This window comes from Chelon labrosus, assembly GCF_963514085.1.
Source record: "Chelon labrosus genome assembly, chromosome: 4".
NCBI lineage: Eukaryota > Metazoa > Chordata > Actinopteri > Mugiliformes > Mugilidae > Chelon > Chelon labrosus.
Window position 1 is genome coordinate 14,312,896 of NC_140340.1, and position 21,510 is coordinate 14,334,405.

Consider the following 21,510-nt stretch of genomic DNA (forward strand, 5'->3'; position numbering starts at 1 on the left):
TAAAGATTTAACTAGTGTTTCTTTGACTTTTCAGCCTCTCATGACAAATTGGTGTCAGCTGTATCACAGCATTTATTTTCTGGGTTACTGTATTACTGTCATGTCAAAGCCAAATAATGAGCAGGAAAATAAAATCTGTAACAGCATAAGAAATCAATTAAGGATCTCAAAAAAAGGGGCAGCTTACCAAGCTGTCAGGTGTTTAAAGGGAAACAGGATAAACATTATTTTTTATTTGTATTTCCAACACACTCCTGCTTTATAAATCTGTTTGTAATTTTGCATTGTTATTTGGTCGTGTGTCTGGCCTGTCCTTTGTTTGTTGATGACTGTGCATCCGTGCTAATGTTGGCTGGAGTGGGAATTGAACCTCTAGTGCTCTTGTGAGGAAATTGGGTCCCTTGGCCTCAGAGGTTGAAATCCTAAATACAAGTTACACAAACACACAAATGGATGTGAGCATCCATATCTCCAGTGTGGCAACCGAACGGATATAGCCGAAGCATGAATAGGAAGGGAGGGCACAGAGGAGAAGGGAAGAAAGGAAGAAAGGAGGGACAGCACTGCTTGCAAAATATAATCACTAAAGGGTAGCCTAAAATTAGCAGCAAGCCCTTTCTGTTCTGCAAAACTGGAGTGCATCATTTAAATTGCACATGAAATATGAAGAGGACAAGACTCGTCCAGGGAGGAAGGATGGGAGAGTAGCGAGGGTGGAGAGTTTACTGGAAATAGACGAGGACCACATGTTGAATACCCAGCAAAAAGACAACAAGCGTGTTGATTGTCATTTTTATTCGTGAACACGTTACACACCAACTATTTACACAGCAGTCTATTCAAAACTGGATGTGGTTCCATTTTAAAAACAAGTTTCCTTCATGTCATGGTGTCTGAAAAGAATAAAAGGGAGCTTACAGAATTTCCTTGATTTGTTGATTAAAGTCACTAAAGCTGACATTAGTAATACTACAGCAGTTGTTAAGACACATAATACTGGCAGTCATTATAAAAGTACGGTCTTTTTTTAACGTGGGTGCTGACTCACAGGACGCAACATTAACTGAGCTAAATATCAAAGGCCACGTTTAACCTGAGTGCAGATCTGTATGAATCAGAGGCTGAATGGGAGTAAAAACATAAGCATGCATGAACCATTGAAAAACTCTTCTGGATAAATAAAGTTTGAATAAATTTTTTTTTAACACAGTCTTCAGCTCACAGTGACGACAAAGGACCTGTACACCTCCCTGTAGGCGTTTCGGAGGAGAACATACGGGAAGCAGCTCTCCAGAATGTCTTGGCTCAAGTACGGGGACTCCTCCACAATCTAGACGAATCAACATTGATAGCCTTAACGCAGGAGATATTTGATCTTTCCCAACTGTTAACAAATCCTGTCACAAGACCTGACTAGTTCATTTGCTCCTACTGAATACAGATCTTTGGAAATCAGTCTTTAAATTGTGCTTTCATTTTCTAAATAGCCATTTTCTAAATATGCCCTAAAGTTTCATGTCTTTCAGGTCCATTGATTTGTTTTGTTTTTTAAGTAGGCCTACAGCTTTAATTTCTGGCTACTTGAACACTTAAAAAATAAAAAAAATAAAATAAAAATGCTCTTTCTCCTCAATTTAAACTTTTAGAATCACTTTCAAATATTAAAATTACTATAAAGAGTTTATAAATTGTCATTAGTAACTTCATTATCACTTCCAGAGATAAGCAGTAAGCCATTGCTGGCCGTTGTAAAAAGAAAAACGTGAGTGAATCTCTTTGCGCTGGCAAACCTACCATGTGCAGGAGCAGGTAGACTGACTCTCGGTTTTTGCTCTCTATTCTTTCCACATTTTGTCCCAACTGAAGCAGAGTGGAGGAGGCCAGCTGTGGAATGACAGGAAGTTTTAAATAAAAAATAAAAAAATAAAAAAAGGGACACATCAAACGACGGCAGCATTTTTACACTGCTGCACTCGACCTCAGCTGGGGCAAGAGGTTGGCAGTGTCTTGAGAAAGTGCTTTAACTCAAATATTGTTGGAGTAGTGTGCCCCAAGGAACCAATGCATCCTTAACATTTATTGGCTTTTTCGTGCCTGGGTTCTTTTATTTCCTCAGAATTCTTTCATCTGAAGGATTTTAGAGGCCTGAAGCGTTAAAACTAACCAGTATTTGAAACCATTAGAGACAAGAAAAAGTCTGAAATTCAGTATAAACACAACTTCCTGCGTGTGGAGGCGATCAAGTGCACAATCACCGCCTTTGGGTGGGTTGTGTACGCACACAGGCATGATGGTGCTACAGCCTCCATCCCTATTGGGACTATAATAAGAGGTCTAGTTGTGTTTTTTGTTATAGTATCATCTTAGAATTTGGAGGTGTGCTAAAAATCTGTATTTATATATTCAATCGATTTGGATGATTTTAAACAATGTAATCAAATGACTGGTTTAAAGAAATGTGTTATACATTTGGCCATCCTACATAATAATGAGCCTATAAGCCTTTAGATCTGTAATGGGATGTTCGCCGCTCACCTTGAGAAACTCCTTGAGCTGCTGCTCTATGTTCTTGTTCTGAACGGTGAACATGGCGGCTGCCAGCTGGTTGATCGCCGTAGATAAACAGTGGATGTTGTTATTGTGACCTGAGAAAACGAAAATCCGAAAACCATCAGAGAAAAAAAAAAAAAAAAAAAGCATGTCCTGTACTTTAGCCACAGAGAGGATGTTTTTGCAGCCCAGCGACCAGAGAAATTTACTTAATGATGCATAGCGCTTAAGAGGAAGCATGCTGAGCATACTTTCTTGGGCTCACGAGGTAGATTTATTTAAAAAATGTCAATGGAAAATAATCTATGACAAACGCCACTTCGGGCTTTGATAGAAATCGCTGCAATTTGCTGCTCTCAGTGTTTCAGTCTAGGCTCGGAGCCAAGCAGATAGGGTCGGCAGGGCCAAGTGCCAAGAGTAACTGTATCGATGCACGTCAGCCGGAGTTATCTGTAAACAAAAGTCTCTCAGCAGAAACGTGTTTCTCATTAACCAGCATGCTTTGCCTCGGTCCGTGTCTGACTGGAAAGTATGATGCACGGACATGCTAATAAGAGTCATGTTTCAGGGTGGAGTACCCTTTTAGACACTATCAGCAGCTGGTAAATAATGACTTTAAGTACAAATGATTAGTATTTGGTTGAAGGCTGCCTGGAGAATAATTACTGTCAAGCAGTTTGTTGCAGCCCAAATAAACAAATGAGTATGCACCTCCATGCTCTCGGCTGTAGAAGGAGTTGGAGTCCAGAGCCAACGAAGGCAGGGAAACAGCGATGTAGACAAGCAGCAAACAGGACAGCTTGTGCTCCTCGTCAATGGATGTGTTATCTGCAAGTTTTTTTAATAGAAATCTTAAAAAGAAATAACAGAACATTCTCTTCCGAACGAGCGGGTTGTCAGGGTACAACGTGCCGCGTGCCAAAAAGGCACCAACAGTTGAAGTGTTACCTGTGTGCATGTTTCTAATAGCTGCAACAAGGGCAGGGTCGATATCACATGTGAGGCCTGCAGCAGTAGCCAGCTCATAGACACTCAGGGTCACCTGTAAGGTCATAGCAAAGAGGTGCATAATGCTCACATAAAGTCCATTTAATTTAATTTAATGCTTTGTTTGAATATTCATAGATTATATCGCCGACAAAAACCACAGCTACTAGGACTAGTAATGCATTTCATATTGACACACAACATATTCTGTAAGGAGTGACACAAAATTATTGGTGGGTGTCTGTGTTTAGACACACAGCTTTTGATCTTGGTCTTTTTCTGGTTTTATGCATGGTCGGCCTGTCTAGGCAGAATGTTTCCACTGATGTGGTTCAGAGAGCAAAGCTGCAGCAGCGATCAGCGCCTCTCTCACGGAGGCATGAGGGGGCTGCTGACGTCTTTGGGGTTATCCTGGCCCGGGCTGTGGCACGGCTGTCATGCCTCACTCAGAAGCCAGACGTAAGTAAAGGGAGGGAGAGTTCATGAGTCACAGTCACACAGATTGCTCCAGAGGGAGATAAGGAATTCAATTTGGTTGGTACGAAAGGAAAAAAAAAAAGGTTCTCTTAAGCTGCACAGCTCAGATCTACCGTTGCATACTGTCTATTATTCAAATATATTCTGTTCTGCCACACATATACATGATATCTGCTGCATTCTTTACCTCTAATGGGATTCAGTCACTTCCCCAATGAGATGTCTGAATGGTAAATATACATTTGGATGAATGTCAGCATGCCCTCGATCTACATTTTCCCATAACAAGTTGAGCCAGTGAAAACAAACTGTTAATATACTGTTGATAAACCGTGATGTGACGATTCCTCCACAGAGAAAACCTGATTACTGCACTTCAATTCCTCTGTGGGATCTCAACACAGGGATGCTTTCATTTTTCTTTGGCATAACAGGTACGGCTTACCTGGATGTCAGCCTCAGGGGAGACTAAGTCTCTCATGCACTTGATGGGCCCCATCAGGTATGGACAATGCTTATGGAGGGTCTAGATTACAAGATTATATGACACAATGTTAGATATAAGATGATCATAGCTAAAAATGTAAAGACCTTTACATATCAAGAACTCAAGGACAGTTTAATGTGACGAGAGATTAGAACATCAGTAACCTATAATTAATCTATGATGTCTAATTTCTGTTTTTATTTTAGTAAAGGACATGGACAAAAGAAAAATACGGAGAAAATAACTTAATCATTACATCTTTCAGACACTCCTGTGCCATTGCTCTGAAGGACAGGATCACTCCGATGATGGTCATCCTCTTCAGCACGTTCTCTCCCCCTACAAGTGCACATGAAACACATCAGGGCCGTACAGCCGTATCCCCGTCGTGTCTATCACGAGCACTTGAGCTCAAAATGGAACCCGCAGCTGGTCTTGCAGAGCAGTGGCTTTGAACGCAACACTGCGGGCGAATGTGTAACTAGTTGCTGTTTTAGCGGATGAGAACATGCTGCCACAAGGCAGATTAGATTAGAGAAAAGTGTCTTGGCAGCTCACAATCTTATTTGTGCCTAAATCTCCTGTTATACAGTGACCTCTACGAGAACGATGTATATCATATACATTGCCTGGCCAAAAAAAAAAAAAAAGGTAAATCATTTAACCCCAACTGATGCAATGAGTAGCTCCTTATTTCTTAAACACTATGTCAAAAGTCATGGTTGTTTAAGAAATGTCCATGGTCGTGGAAAAGATGTTAGTCTGCTTGAGAAGGGTCAAATCATTGGCATGCATTAAGCAGAGAAAACATCTAAGGAGACTGCAGAAACTACAGAAATAACTGTCCAACGCATTATTAAAAACTGTAAGGACAGTGGGGAACCAGCCCATCAGGGTAAGAAGAGCGGGAGATGAAGTGATGCACCCATCATGCCTAGTGTCTACTGTACAAGCCTGTGGGGGCAGTGCTATGATCTAGGGTTGCTGCAGTCGCTCAGGTCTAGGTTCAGCAACATCTTGGTGAAATGCCACAGTGAATGTGTGCTGTAATCAGAGCTGAAGGTGGCCCAGTGAAATATTAGAGTGTGTGACCTTTTTTTTTGGCCAGGCAGTGGCTTTTTATAACCTGTTTAAATTAAGAGACGGGTTTTGTGATTACAGGCTCAAGACACACTGCTGTGTTTATTTATTTACTTGACTGTTCTGTGATTTCAACATCCAGCCTCAATTTCTTCAGAACTGGACTGATTTGTCCACATGTTTGTAATGGCCCGGTTAGATGGAGGGGAATTAACACTATTGTAAGAAGATTTTAGCATTGTCTCTAAGGTACCTCTTCCTCTATTCTGTTTCTTGTCAGTCTTTTCTCCTGCTACTTCACAACAGGTCTCCTCCTGTCACCCTTTTTGTACAACTCCTTTCAGCCCCCCGCCTCTTCCTCTTCACATCTCCTCCCACGTTCCTGTTTCTACTTCTCACCTGTCAGCTTCTTTCTAAGATTGGCCATTTCCTCAGGCTTATCGGAGTTGTTCTTCATCTGTACCAGGATGTCCATGTTCTCAATCACCATTTTCTAGCACAGGAGAGGGAAGTGAAATAAATGATAAGAAAAAAAAAAGAAAAAAAAAACACCAGTTGGGACTAAGAAAGGAGAAAGGTCACAGCTGACAGACGACTCTGGCAGTACGCTCTGCAGCTCCTCACTTCAATCATAGGTGTCAAAGTAGGGCGCCTGGCGCAGTGCAGCAGTATTAACTGCTCTACTGGATCTATTCTTACAAAGGAGATACTGCACATATGATCGAACTGAGTAGATTAGTTACAGTTTATAAACTAGAAATTATCTTGTAGAAAACATGTTTATACTGTGCTCACAGATAAGTCTGGTTTTAAGCTTACTTAGAAATATTTTGCCGTATCTACTGTATAAAGTCCAGTAATATAGTGAAAGTAAATTGTATGGTATAGTACAGTCGTTGTTTTTATGAGAGCTTTTTTTTTTTTAAATGTACATTTCAGCAAAACAGAGCTGAACGAACGAAACCAGACACTGCTGGGTCTCATTACGACACTTTCACTCTGACTCTGTATCACCACCCAGGCTGCAATAACTGCGCTCTGGCTTGGTAATTTGTGAACTCCAGAAGCCAAAGTGCGACATTTACTGAGCTGCCTGCCACACAAAAACAGCTAATGTAAGAGATTTAACCGTAACCATTCTCCATCCTCCCTGGGCTACAAGAGTATCTGCTTTACTCCATCTTCTCCATGGCACACAAAGGACAAACCAAAATTACTCTCAAACTAGCTTGTCATAAACAAGCTACTGAAATGTTACACCCATAACTAAAGTGTGGTAGCTGATAATGAAATAGCTATATAATAAACTCTGTTTTGCAAAGCCCTTGGACAGCTTAATACACTACATACGTTAAGATATTAAAACTGCATGATGAAAATAAGCCAAAAGTAATGGGCACAATAACTAAGCTTACATAACTAGATCAGGAGGATGCTGGCTAGCAGAAAAAGAAAAGCAAGAGAAAGATGCACAGGCATGAATCATGTTGTACCTTCAGCTCGGTGACTTGAGAGGTGATGTGCCACATCAGATTCTCGCTCAGAAACTTCAGGCCGTATGGACCAAGTAGTTCCGCCAGCGCTTGAAGCTCTGTTGAGAAGACATGAATAAGATCGGCATAAGCTTGTACCGAGGTTAATTTCAAGTAGCCACGTTTGCACCAAGTCATTTGATGCACCAAGAGAAGCCTCAAGTGAAAAATGGTTTCTTCACAATGTGGCGTTTTCACAGGAGTCAAATAGAAATCACGTGAACTAGACTGGTGTAGCAGATGAGGAAGGATGCAGATTCATTTTGGTTTGTGAGAAAATCTGACTTAGTGAGACGGAGCTACCTCCAGCTACAGTCATGATAACTGGATGAATATGGAAGGATATGGGCAAAGATATGGAAAATGTGTAGTTAAAATTGTAAATTGCAAATAGACAGGCGAGTGAGTCACCACGAGGCAGGCAGGTCCCTAAATGAGGAGTAAATATAGACAATATGAGGATGACAGTGTGTGTGCGGGCGTCTAATGACGTGTGATGGTCTCCCTAATGGACGTGAGTATGATGTGCGTGTTTGTTTTTGCGCGCTCAAGCCAAGGTCTGTAGTGGAGGGAAAATGAAGAGGTGCACGACTCCTACTGCACATTAGTGCGGAGGTGGAACAGGAGGCTGTGTGGTGGAGAGGCAAGTGATGCTGGAATAGTTATGAGGCAGCGAGGTAAGAGTGAGGGAGATAATAAGAAATATTTAAGGCTACATTAGCCAGGCAGTGTCAGAATAAACTGCATGACTTGTGGTGTGAATGAAAACACCCACACTACCACAGTGTCAAGCTGCACATCCTCTTGAGCAATAACATGTCTCTTAAACGAACGAGATGTGCAAGTTGTGCCTTTTGAAAAGAGTGAGTCATCTCTTGGACCTTGTGGGCTCATGATCACCCCGACTCCAAATGCAAGAGAACTGTTTGCGCCTGTCAAGTGGAAAAACATGTGTCTGCAAAATGTCAGAAATAAGAAACTTAAACATTCTCGTAAAATAAAATGTGTTAAATTGTAATCAGGCGATCTGATGTCAGGATTCTTCATGCTTTGCAGTTACTGGACATGAAGCCCAAAACAAATTATAATAACACCTCTCAAAAGTTGGAGTTGTTGCTATGGACACTAAAAGCTGCAATACCACTTGTAATTGTTGTCTGAATTACTTTTACTGCGACACAACGCGCAGTAAAAGTCAAAGAGTAAGTACTTTTCTAAACACATCATTCATGCACATGTCATTTCGGTACCTTCTTTGTAAGAAGAGGAGGAATGACAGTGCCTCTAACTACTTACACATCAACTTTTGCTGCAGAGTAAATGACTACAATCAAGCTCTGTAACTGACCTATCACATCCGAGAACTCCTCTGCTCTGAAGCTTGGTTCATTTTCAGTAGTCTGGCTGATAAAGCATTGCATGGTAGGACAATGGACGATGAGGGAGTTGCTCGCCTGACGCAAAAGACCTTCCAGGAACCTGAGGTGCAGAAAACAAACGGGGAAAAAAAAAAAAAAATCAGCCTGTACGACAGAAGGTGTGAATTAAAAAGAGTGAGATGAAGGTAAACAGGAAACAGGAAACAAGGAAGTAATTACGCTTCATGTGGGTTTCTGCCTATGAGAACCATGCTACAGGTGTCTATAAATATATATCTATTTTTATACACGTGGTCGTGGTAAGTAGACATGATACATGGTTATGTGACACACACCAGTTTGTATAGAGGGTGGTAATGGTCGTCCCCCCGTGGGAGTCCAGTGGCTGTGTTTGCTGCAGCAGGACGCTCTTCACCAGCCGGGTGACGTCCACGCTGATGTAACTGGAGAGGCTGTGCAGATTGGTTGTGTAGGCTCTTATCCCTGCCAGGAGGTCAGAGGGACGGGCGATCTCCTGGGTGGTCTGGTTGTAATTGGCCATTCTCACGATGATCCTGGAGAAACAAGTTTAATCAACGTCACTTGTCACTGAGCTGAAGTGGACTGAGAGTGGACAGATGGGACCTTGAAACGGCTTAAACGAGCCATGGTGACTTGGCACCGCTCTCATTAGGTCAGCAAATCCCCTGCATCAGGGCTTCACTGCAAATTTATTTTTTTTTGTTATGGCCACTCAATCTCTCACTTTCTCTCCCTGACTGTGTTCACAAGTTTGGCCCGTAGAGAACGGCCAATCACTGAGAGCGTGCTGCTACACGAGGGCACTAATTTTATGGTGACAGGGGAGATAATCATCTGTAAAGACAGGGAGACTAAGCAGAGCGTATACACAGAACATTAGGTTACCCTGGTACCAATCCCTAATCTAAACAACAGTTAACAACTGAAATGACACAGAGCAAGAGAGTGACATGATGAGTCTCTGCTCGGATGTTTAAGTGGACGCAACGCAACTTGACATGAGGGAATCAGATGGTAAAGCAGACATCATTACAGCCATGGTGAAGACATTTCATAAGAGCCAAGCATCAATTTGGAGAAAATGCAGATTGAGTTGATTTTTTAGTTTCCCCAGTGATTTGTCATGTCCTAGTCACAGTAATTGGCATTTGTGGTTAATATTTCTGTCAAGGAGGTCAGCCTACTGAAGAGGATGTAGGCAAGCCTTCAGCGTCTGAGTTTTAACATAGAGTCAGCAGAATAAATGGAAAATTACCAAAATAATGGAATTAGGCTAACATTGCACAGCAGATTTGTGGCAAATGATATTTCACGTCCCATATGTCCCTCTCCCAATGTCAGCATAATTCTGACAGTTATTGTTTCAGCTCCTGACATGACATATGTGCTTCAGGTGCACACAAGACTTGCCAACATCACTTCAGTGACGCATCTGAGACTGATTATGCCATCGACATTTATTTTGACAAACATGATAATCCCCCCATCCCCACTCGGCATACTCAGAGAGTCGCGTCTCCAGTTGAGAGAGGAGGAACTCTGTAGGAACGACGATGTGCTCGAACACAATGAAGTCACTGCAGAGGCTGTAGGTGGAGCACAGCTCTGTCAGCATCAGATGCAGCTTGTCCACACTAGGAGACAGACAGAGCGAGAAGGGAGGACGTAAGTCTTTAGGAAGTCAGGACAAATATTTTGACAATGACCTCAGTATGGATGTTCTATTCTCAGGCAAATAAGGTAATAAATATAATAGAGATGTTGCAAAACATATCTCCAAACTAAGGCAGCGGGGAGGAAAGCTGAGAAGAGGGAGAGACAGTATTACAACTCTTCAGGCTAAAGAAGGAGCTCAGCTATATATGGAAAATGATCAAACAATGAAAACACCTAACTAAAGTGTGGTTTTGTCTTACAGGCAATTCCTGTCAAGCCTGACTCATTTACCTTGAAGGGTGATAAAGTTAAAAACTAATTAGGCCTCGTGGACTAGAGCATTTTCCTCCTGTCGTAATAACTTAAAGTAAGAAATTCCTCATGGGGTGAAGGAAATGATTGCTAAACGTCCACAGACATTACAGTACTTCTACTCATTTGAACTGCATTAACCTAACCATACTCTGCAAAAAAAAAAAAAAAAAAAAAAAAAACCACTGTGGAGTTTATTTAACTGCTCTTTCACTGGAATACTTTGTGCTGTTGATGCTGCTGCTTCCCGTAAATCAGGGCTGTATCAGCTCTCACTCTAAACTCTGCCAGTTCAGTATAATTATGATCAGGCAGGATGAGATAAGCAGAGAAAGTGATCGTAATAATCAGGAGAAACGAGAAGAATAGCTGACTTGGTGACGACGCTCCGGTCTTTCCTCAGGCTCTCGGCGCCTGGCTTCTCTTTCTGGACCTCTCCTTTTTTTGGCACCGGCTTCTTTTGCTTTCTATAGCGAGCAGCGCTGATGGTCTCGGCACAGTGCTTAGGCAGCAGCTGAAAGGTTATCAAGTGGAAAGAAAATGGATGCAAAATAGGAGAGAAGAAGGGGGAAGAGAGTGAGAGAGAGAGAGAGAGAGAGAGAGAGACAGAGTGAGGATGGAAGAATTAAACCCAGGCAAGGAAAAATTGGACAACATCCTCAAAGACAAACATGCAAGGTTTTTGTTCACATTGCTGGAACTCAGTCGGAAACTAAGCTCTCTGTATATTTTCCTCAGGGGATTTAAAAAACAACAGCACACCAATCAGCCGTCTTATCATTTTATTTAAAATTCCTAAGTCTGACCTCTGCTACAGCTACATACACCGATGCCAAGCCGGGGCTGGTGTTATTATACAGGGATATGGATTTTGGCAGAATCAATCTGCTAGGTAATTGGTTTTTTTAAAACACGAAATAGACTCAGATTTCACCTGATCGTTGAGGTTACGCTGCTCGGCGCATATCTCCAACACAACGCTGCTGGTCTGCTTGGCTATCTGCTCCAGGAAGGTCACGCACAGACGCAGACTCTTCTTCTCCATTGCGTCTATCTAGACACACAAGATCACGCAGCACACGAGAGACTCAGCAGGAGCAGAGCGTGACTGTGCACATGCGGTGACACGCAAAAAATACAGGTAATCGTGTAACAAAAGCACGAAGGAATGTATTTTTGAGCATGAATAGTTTATATGCTCTTTGGAGATCGGTTAAAAACAGGAAAATTATTTTACTCTACTTTAATTTAGTCAAATACGTCAATATGACATAGCTTCAATGATCCACCATGCAACGGGAGAGCTCCTCAGCAGGTGATATATGACTTGGTCAGCAGATAACTGAACACTGACCTCTTCTGGGCAGAGAAAATGTCCACACTGACTGAAGTGGGAGCAGACAGAGGGAAAGGACATGAGGTAACGCTTCATGGTCATCTCCTCGCTGCTCTGGGTGAACATCTTCTCAAAGACACGTGGGTAGAAACTGGGAAACAGAGAATAATTGTTACGAGAAGAGAGGAGGAAGAGAAGAGAGAAAAGGAAGAGGAAGAGACCAACCAGAGGATGGACACTTCCGATGTCTCCTGCAGCATCTCCTCTAGACTGTCCACCATCCTGGTGTGAAACTCGATCATGTTCATCACCTTCGCCAGGTCTGGATACTCCCTCAGGGGAAGTGGGGCCTTATTCACACTTGTGTAGGCCTACACCAAAAGGATGAGGACAGCACACATTTAGCTGGTCAAACCTAAATTTAAGTGAGGCATCTGAGGCGAACAATAAACTTGAATACCTGCAGTCTCAACCAGTCCAGTCTCAGAGCCCTGAAGTCAAACTCCTCTTTGTTGTCCACTGCAGACAAAAAGCCATCCATGGTTATTCATTTTGTTTGTTTTTCGAGATAATGACCAGTATGTCATTGTGATTACCTTGTTTGATTGAGAGAGCAGACAGAGTCGAGACGAATGAGGTCAACAGGACCGACTCCTCTTCTGGACACACATACATGTTCTGTCGTGGAAGGAAGAGAAACGGATGCTCTTAGTTCAAAATGTAATAAGCAATGCTGATATGAAATGGATGCTTTCAGCATTATTGTTTTTTTGTTTTTGTTTTTTTTTTAGCTTCCACGGTCTGCCTTTCAAGCAACCACTAAGAGAGACAAACTGAATTCAAAACTACACCTGTATGGTGTCGTTGAGAACCAAGGCATCGAATTGTGCCAGGTACTGAACGTGGTAGCGCTGTATCACGTGGCTGTGCTTTCTCACCAGACCTCTAAACTTCTCAGTGTAGAACAGCAACTCAGCCATCTGACTGATGAAACAGAAAAACAAACAACGTGAAGACCAGACACAGGATCATTACTTGTGTTATGTCTTTGCATCGCTCAAAAGTCATACAATTTTTGCTGCATTGTGGAGTTGCAGGTAGGGAGAACTTCTGCAGCTCTTGCTTATTCCAGATTCCCATTGTGGATGAATACCAAATGAATACAAGATGTGTTCTGATTGCTACGCCTCATTTTCTCCACTGATGATTTATTTGTGTGAGTGGAATTCAGCTGGTGGCTGCCAGACTTTTGCACACTAGTATGGCAGTGTCACTGGGAGCTGGAGCACCGCGTCCTTGCATTACCTCCAACGTCCCTTCAAAACTTACTTGTCAACATAGTCCTCGGGCGTCTTTATCTTTGGCATATTCTCAGAGTGTCTGACGAGCCACAGGACCTCATCACGGCAAAATGACAGCGCCATGAAGACAAACAGGGCCTTGGGGGTTTGATTGAACAGAACAGAGAGGAAAGATGAATGTCAGGAAAGGTTTTCGGCTGCGACTGGTAAAAGCTGAATTACTATGAAGTGTGACACTGTTAGATGTGCCATGGGTGGAATCTGGACCAATTTTCACAAGTCGCGTGACCAGAATTTCATTTCAGAGATTTCAGAGTGAGAACTCGCAGTAATGAAATCATTTATATTCCTCAAACGCCACTGTTATGCGCCTTCCTGTACTTGTACCTTTGGTCCCAGGAGTCCCGGTTGATCATCCAGAACTTTAAATAATTCCTTCATTGCTCCTCTCAGAAAGTGCCTCCTCTCTCTGTGCATAGCTCCACTGGTAATAACATAAAAAAATAAAAAATAATGGACATGGACGCTCGGCTCACAGCTAATTTCAAAGATCACTGACGGTATATGCGATAGAAAAGTAGAAAAAGCTTTTCTTATCCCCTTGCCAGACTCACCAGTTCAATATAACGTGCTCACGGCATTCCTTGATGTCTGCAATTCGCTTGCTGTATCTGATAAGAAGGACACAGGAATTAACCAGATGCAATAAGGCACCAACTTACAATCTTATAGATGGATTAATGTAAATGATAAGGGAATATTTTTGAAATATTAGCCATCTTTTTCTTGCCGTGTATTAGTAGCCCCTTTTTCATAGGCTGATTTATGAAGAACCGTCCAATCCTGCACTGTGATCAATTACTTCACTGTCATCATTACACAATAAATCAATATTGAACTCATCCCATTGGAAAGAAGGACTCACTATAAATGCTCCTATAGACTTTTTTTTCCCCCTTTCCTAACTTTGGGCTATTTGTATTCAAAGCCCTTTTTCCCTTAACAGAATAAATGCATTTCCAATCTTTGCTCTTGTTTTTAGTTTGTTTGTAATTTTGGATTTGACTTACTTTTGATTAGTTTACTGTTATAATAATTTTAACATGTTTAAGCTTCAGCTTAATATCATTAAATTTTAGTGAGAGGTACTTAAAAAAAAAAAAAAAGAAAAGATATAGATGACCTTTGGAGTTGCTTTACTGTTGTTATGCCCAAAACTCATTTTGGATTACTCATTGAAGTCTTATACTGTATAAACCGCCTCCACTAGGCAATCTGATATACAATTAATCCTCAACACTCACAAATTTTTACATGTTCGTAAAGTCTGACATTAAGACTGATAACACAAGCTGAGCACATGATTAATTAAAACAACCAGACAAAATTAAACTCGTCTGAAGACTTTCACCAGCGGCCTTTTAAAATTTTTATGAATCAGCTATTCACAATCCCTCGCCATGGAGAGCGATCAGCACTGCACTTCCAGTCGCATACCCTTTGAAGCTGTCGAAGAGGTCCTCAGAAACCTTGTGTATGTTGATGATTTCGTCTCTGGTGAGGACGAGGTTGAGGCCGCTCCTCAGAGCCATCTTCCACAAGTCCTGGGAGGCCTGGTTTGAGTTCAGGCTGCTGTGGCACAACAGGAAGCCGACTAGAAGGAGGAGAATTAGCAGTCGTCACGACGCAGTCTAAAGAACTGAAGGCATATTGCTGTTGTTTGTGTTTACAAGACCACAATTTGGGTTACGGATTTTGTTGGGGACGTTTTGCTAAAATGTTTAGCACGTTAAAATAGCTTGGGTGTTTACTTACAGTGAACTTCCACTGGTTTTCATATGTCCAAGAATTAGAAGAAATAACCTAAAAGCTGCTGATTGTAACATTTAAGTAGCTAATGTTAATAAATTCATTCATTCATTCAGCAACTTTTCAGGATGAGAAACACTTACTTATGATCCAACGCTCCATCACCTCCATAGACAGGTATTCACATGCCATCTGTGGTGGACAACATGCTTATGAATTGCCAATGCCGACACATTTACTACAGTCAAAAATAAATGGTTTTCTGGACAATATGCGCTGGTTGAGTTGTTCCTATACCATTTTTTGTGTGTGTGCTTGTGTCAGGCTGCTGGGGATGGCTGCTGCCATCATTGCTATGGTGTGGGGGTGCCTGGTCTGGTCTAGGTGGGTGGTACATGTCTAAGTAACATCTAAGTAACATGAATGCCACATCTAAAAGCTTCCCGGCAGAACATTGAATTGTCACAAGATGGTCAATGTTATCTACCTCTCCTATCAGTGGTTTTAATGTTGTGGCTGATTGGTGACCAAAGAAGGCAATATATAAGTTGTGACACCCTCATTTCTCTACTCACTTTCTCCCTCTGTTAGAGATAAATACAGAAGGAGAGGTAACGAGGGGATGGACTCACAGTTTCGCAGCAGGCTGGATCCATCATGGCAGCTGGAGCGCTGAGCAAGCTGAGGAGCTGGGCGCTCCGCCACTGCTCCGCTGGCAGGTTCCTGCGTGGGTACACCATCTTCAGGGAAAGCAACGCTCCTGTTACAGACTGAGAGAGGGTCAGAGGAGGACAGGACAATGAGGACAGAAAGAGAGACAGGGAGAAGGAATAAGTACAACAAATACTAGGGAAACCCCTCAAAATCTGAGAATTAAAAGTTTATGTTACTGTCAGTAATAATATCTTTAATAATCCTGACAAACACTCTTTCTGAGCCAATTAAGATTTAAAATAAACAAATATGCCAGGCTGAATTTTTGAAATATTGGTTTAGAATAGTTTCACTTAGTAGTGCCGCCATAAAATCCCTGGCCATGACTCACTCAAAACATAATTTAATAATTAGCTGCAATGACATGACACTATGATTTACAACGACATGTAATACTGCCAGACAGACTGGAATGAGACATTTTAACAACTTAAAACTAAAAAATAAATAGAGCTAATGTTAAGCCAACAATATGACAGGAAAAAAAAGCAGGTTTTTAGCAAATGAACACGAGTTTAAAACGTACTGAGGTGGAAGGGATAAATCACGTTCCACATTCATCCTGTAAAGTAAACTATTTATGTGTCTTTGCACATTAGCAGCTATTCATAAACTCCCTTTTGAATTTACCCTTGTGTGGGGGCCAAACTCCTCAGTGAGCTTCTTCCACGGATGCTCATACTCCAGAAACATCTGGCCAAGCCTCGGGTAGGAAGGGTCACTGCGGGATTCATTGTAACATGAAATTAATAAGCAAAAGACTCGATAAAAAGGGAAGTAGGACATCATAAGGTTTCAATAATTTCATAATTGTTTACAGCTTTGCTTTTTTTCCCAGCGACTGAAACAATGCCGCGCTGTGGCTGTTTCATCTCAAGAGCCAAGCTGTGTGTGGTCTCGAACGCGTTCATTATGATTTGTATACCAAGTGTAAAATGGATGTGTTTGTGTTCCATGCCCGCGTCTTAAACTGAGATTAAGCATCCTGCTATTTTGCAGTGCATAAATAAATATCCTGCAACGTGGCTGGATACAAAATGGATGTGGAAACTTGTAGAGGCATTAATTAAACTACCTGGATCCATTTATTGTCAGTTGAAAGCTGCACTTAGCAAATGCAAGCCTTTGCTGACTGAAAATGATCTTGATCAATAGAGTGTAGTAAATGCAAATTACTTATGCTGTGCATAAGTAATAACACATTAGTGTCAGTTTTCACGTCATCTTACCTGCTCCCATTGGTCATCTCATGGGCGCAGTTGAACATTCCCACCAGAGCCTTCTTGTCATCGATGCGGGACAGCGTTATGATAACAGACGTGTAGGTGATGATCAGATCCAAGTAGCTTTTGGTGAAGTCAAAGTTGACCGTCTGAAATCCAAATGTAAGTGCAGTCAGTTTCTGGAAACAGCTCAGTTGGGGGAATACCGTAAATAAAGTGGAGTTACACGGAGGTCAGATTGTTATTGATGGATTTAGTGTGAAATATCCCAAAAACAAGAGGTGTCAATTTAATTGTTATCACAAAAACTGCTTGACGATTTGAACAAGATGAGGCTGGGAATGCGACGACAGGAAACAACACTGAGTGTCGCGAAACAGCAGGGTGTAGCACGGAGGAGGAAACAACATAAAAGCAGAAGGAAAGAAAAGAGGAGAAAAAGTTTGATGGATTATCAGCAGATGTCAGATGGTACGCCTTCACTGTCAAACAACTACAGTAGTATTTACTACAATGTAAATACGTACTATATCAAGGAAGCACTGACAGGCATCTATGGTGTTCAGCAGCTCATAAACATGGTCCTTGATGAAGAACAGAGACGCATTCGATTAGAAGACAGGCAGAGACAAAATAACACAACAGTATTCAAATCATGTCAGGTCTCTAATGCAACCTCCACAATATAATATTTATAGGAACCTGTAGCTTAAAAATCCTCAGTCATTTGCATAATTCTATGGCATCACAATTGAGTTATTTGCAATCTCACAAAACACGATGATCCTTTGGCCTGGCAGTGACCTCCATCACGGAAATACACAAATGTGAGGGGAGGTGTTCATATTTGAAAGATAATTAATTATTTTCTTCTATGTGAAGAAACCACTCTATATGCAAATACATTCTGGGAACCAAAAAGTCTAAAATAACCGGAGTTAAGACGGAAACAGAGAAAGAGAGGGGAGCGTTCCTCGACCATTGTTCCCTATTTTATGATCTGAGCTCTCCTATCTTAAGAACGACACAGAAGCAGTTTTTCATTGCTCCGTTTCAGTTACTTTTCACAATGAGGTTGCGTTTAGATAATGTAAAACAAAAGAAACATGTCTCTGTAGTTAGACACTTGAACTGCAATCACCCTGAACTCTATGACATCCAGGAAAGAGTCGTAGTAGCTCGACGTTGCTGTCATCACTTCAGATTTCTGTCGCTGGATGCTGTTGAGATTTTGCTGCAATAAACAAGAAAGGAGAACATTATCGGTCACGCACTGTGTGAAAAAAATCCTTCCTCCTGTGGTTGAACTAAATAGCTCCAGTTAATACCAAACTACCAATCTATGCACATAATATACTGTACTACGTTTTCAGCTATGTCAGCTATGTTAGGCAGATTCAATTTCAAAATACTGACCACCATTACGTTGCAAAAGAGCATTTTTTTTTCATACGTACAATGTTTCCTCTGAAGTCAATGTTGGGGAATTTCTTGTTGATGTACTTGATGGCAGATTCCATGGATTTTTCTGTGAGGAGGGAAAGACGCAGCTTGGGGTCTGCACACGTCTGGGAGGAGAAGCAAGGTCAAGATAAGAGATATGAGGACTCTATCAATTCGCACATTAAAGTGTAAAACATTTCAACCTCTGTGATATGTTTTCGCCTTTCCGCAGTTTGCATTTTGAACAGGATTCAGTGAAATGTTAAAAATAGCAAGAGAAGAGCAGGGAAGACGTTGTATCCTCACACTGACTGGAAGAAATGTGTGCAGAGACAGTGAGACTTTTCTCCGCCTCGCTCAAGGTGATCTTGAGCATGATCATTAACACTGAGCTGTTCCTGTGGGGCTGTTTAGAAGCTGGCAGTAGAGATTGTGTGGCAGGTTCCAAGTATGAAGTTAGAGTGCAGGAATAACTCAGGCAGATAAAATATACAGTATGTAGAGAAGACTATGAAGCAATTCAATGAGGGAGCTTTTGCAGAACATTATAATGACACACTGAAGTTGACCTTTGACCTCTTGGATATAAAACTTCATCATTTTATCCTATTAGACGTTTGTTTGAAACTCCATCATAATTAGCAGCAAAGGTTATGCGATGTCATAGCGGCCTTTGACTTACACAATGTAATCAGCTCGTCCTTGAATCTAAGTGACCATATATATTACATACACACACACACACACCATACTACAACTACTACATTTGTACACTCCTTGGCTGTGTGCACAGCCATGCACAATCTGTACAGTTCCTTTGCTATTTGAATAACTGTTGTTTTTTATTCCTTCTGCATTTTATATTTTTTCTTATTTCTTATGTGTATTACTACAGCCGCCAAGACAAAATCCTTGCATGTACGTGAGCATACGTGCCAATAATCATTCCACGTTTGTAACATCTTAAAAAGGTACAACTTATTGAGCTTCGAGAATTTTAAAAATCCTAAATTTGCTTGTTTTATGTACAAGGTGCTTCCATATCTGACTTTCTTTAAAAAAGGGCTCACAGCGGTCTCAGGACCAGGGCCTCCTCTATAGAGGGGACTGTGAGGTCCCATACAGAAAAACAGCCTCTGGACAAAATGCTCTTTCTCTAAAGGCCACAAACAAACCTTCAAAACTAACCTCAAGCAGTGGTTGAAAGCAAACCAGTCATAACTATTGACTTTAATTTTCTTTGATGTGCTCTTACAGTCAGGGCTGCAGAGAAGATCATTGGTACCGATCTTCCCTCCATCCAGGACCTGTACCGGTCCCGGGTGAGGAAGCGGGCCAGGAAAATCTCCACAGACCCCTCACACCCTGGTCACAATCTGTTCAGACTCCTCCCCTCAGGCCGGCGTTACAGAGCACTGTACGCCAAAACCACCCGTCACAAGGACAGTTTCTTCCCCCGGGCTGTCGCCCTGATGAACTCTGAGCAGTCACAGAGTGTGAGACCATCCACATGAACAATAAACAATAACTCTGCAATATTGTATATACTCACTGTACAAAACCCTGGTTTGGTGTACATATCTGCTCTTATCCTATATTTTATGTGTACAGATTGAGATTTATTTTATTTTTATTTTATTTTTATTTACTTATTTAAGTTGTTTCTGTACTAGAGAGAAATGTTGCCAGAGTCAAATTCCTTGTATGTGTACATACTTGGCCATTGAAGCTGATTCTGATTCTGATTCTGATTCTGATTATTGTGATCTATTGTCCTGTCCTATGTCTTATCATGTTTTTGTGTTACCTGCCTAGGGACTGCGGATCCAAATTAGAATTGTTGCTATAATCCGGCATATTTACGTCTATTGCTGTCTGGATAGATGTTCATTAATGTGCACTGTCCCCATCAAATAAATAAATAAATAAAAATCTGATTCAGATTAATTTGTGCCACATTTGAAGAAATTCCCTCAAGGTGTCCTAGCATATCCAGTATACGAGAATGAGGCTGGACAGATGTAAAGACAAATGTAAGATCAGACAAAACGAAAACGCAATGCCTTCTGTCATGGCAGTCGGCGGGGCGGGGGTTTAAAAATGTCTCAAAATAAGATTGTTCTCCTTCAGCTTCTGCTGATCAATTCAAAAACACACGCGTAGCTACATTCTCTGACTTGTTTGACGTATTTAACTTTTGTTCTTCTATTCTGTGTGTGACTTTCTGAGCTTTCAGTTCAGCATAACTGACATCTGAAGTGACTGACAGCGCAGACTGACTTCCTGCTTGCACTTCCTCTTTGGAGAAGGGAGCCCGGTTGCTGTTGGGAGGCAGCCTCAACCAACACAAAGAAGCCAGATACACACAAACCAGTCAACAACTTTAACACAGTTTATTTATTTACCTTATTACAAAACCTGCTTCTGCAGTTTTTGAGTTACACCTTCCGAATGGTCTCCTTACTTTGAGAGATTAAGTATCACTGTGTCAGTACTGCTGGTACCATCATTAAATGTCTCTGTACTTCCGTGCGTCGCAAATAAAGTCTATATGTCCAGCTTTATACATCATTATACTTTGTATTAAAGATATATATGTAAGCCTTTGAAATCAGTGCATCATACAATTTTAACAGCAAATATTAATGCAAATAATTCTGATTAATATTAAAGCTTAACGTCTTTTTTTAAAGTTTATTGCCAAGCAGTGAATTAATGGGTACTAGTATATTTAATCTTACATGTATATTTGAATCTGTTAACTCTGCAGCCAGCTATTAATGAAACAACTGCCAAAACACACTGCATGAAAGAAGTTCCTTATTTTAGTGTCACTGTGAATCGCACCATATGAGTCCTAAGTCTTCCTGTTTCCCCTCACCTTCTTAATGTAGTTCATACGTATGAGCACCCCATTCCCTCTCTCATTGAGGATGGTGAGCTTTTCGGCCAGTTTCTGTTGGTAGTCCATGGCTCCAGACACTCCACGCCTCGCCCTCCGTTCGAGCCTTGGCCTCCCGGTCCTGCGTTGCAGCTGAACCCGCGGAAACAAGTGCACCCAGAGCCTCACCCTGTCACCAGGTCACATGGGGCTCATGGGTGTAGGTGGAGCCATGAGTTGAGTTTAGCTGAGTGTGAATTATTCGCACACTGTAACCGTATGTGAAAAAGATAATACATAATACATTTGTAATAATGATAAT

At 41.5% G+C, this 21,510-nt stretch overlaps 1 protein-coding gene across 1 annotated transcript; it reads right to left on the minus strand.

Annotated features, from left to right (window-relative positions):
- Positions 1-778: 778 nt before the first annotated feature.
- nckap1l (NCK associated protein 1 like) lies at positions 779-21,460 on the minus strand. Its single transcript, XM_084542713.1, has 31 exons — positions 21,189-21,460; positions 18,322-18,432; positions 18,006-18,098; positions 17,392-17,448; positions 16,871-17,013; positions 16,272-16,362; positions 15,560-15,697; positions 15,071-15,119; positions 14,616-14,772; positions 13,733-13,789; positions 13,506-13,602; positions 13,147-13,256; positions 12,669-12,801; positions 12,414-12,495; positions 12,278-12,336; positions 12,043-12,188; positions 11,836-11,968; positions 11,416-11,535; positions 10,856-10,995; positions 10,016-10,147; positions 8,828-9,046; positions 8,462-8,592; positions 7,075-7,172; positions 5,981-6,074; positions 4,758-4,840; positions 4,460-4,540; positions 3,499-3,592; positions 3,262-3,378; positions 2,536-2,645; positions 1,795-1,884; positions 779-1,330 (listed from the first exon to the last, which is right to left on the minus strand). The coding sequence occupies exons 1-31, from the start codon at positions 21,276-21,278 to the stop codon at positions 1,214-1,216; spliced, it is 3,372 nt and encodes a 1,123-aa protein (XP_084398839.1). The 5' UTR covers positions 21,279-21,460; the 3' UTR covers positions 779-1,213.
- Between the last annotated feature and the right edge of the window lie 50 nt (positions 21,461-21,510).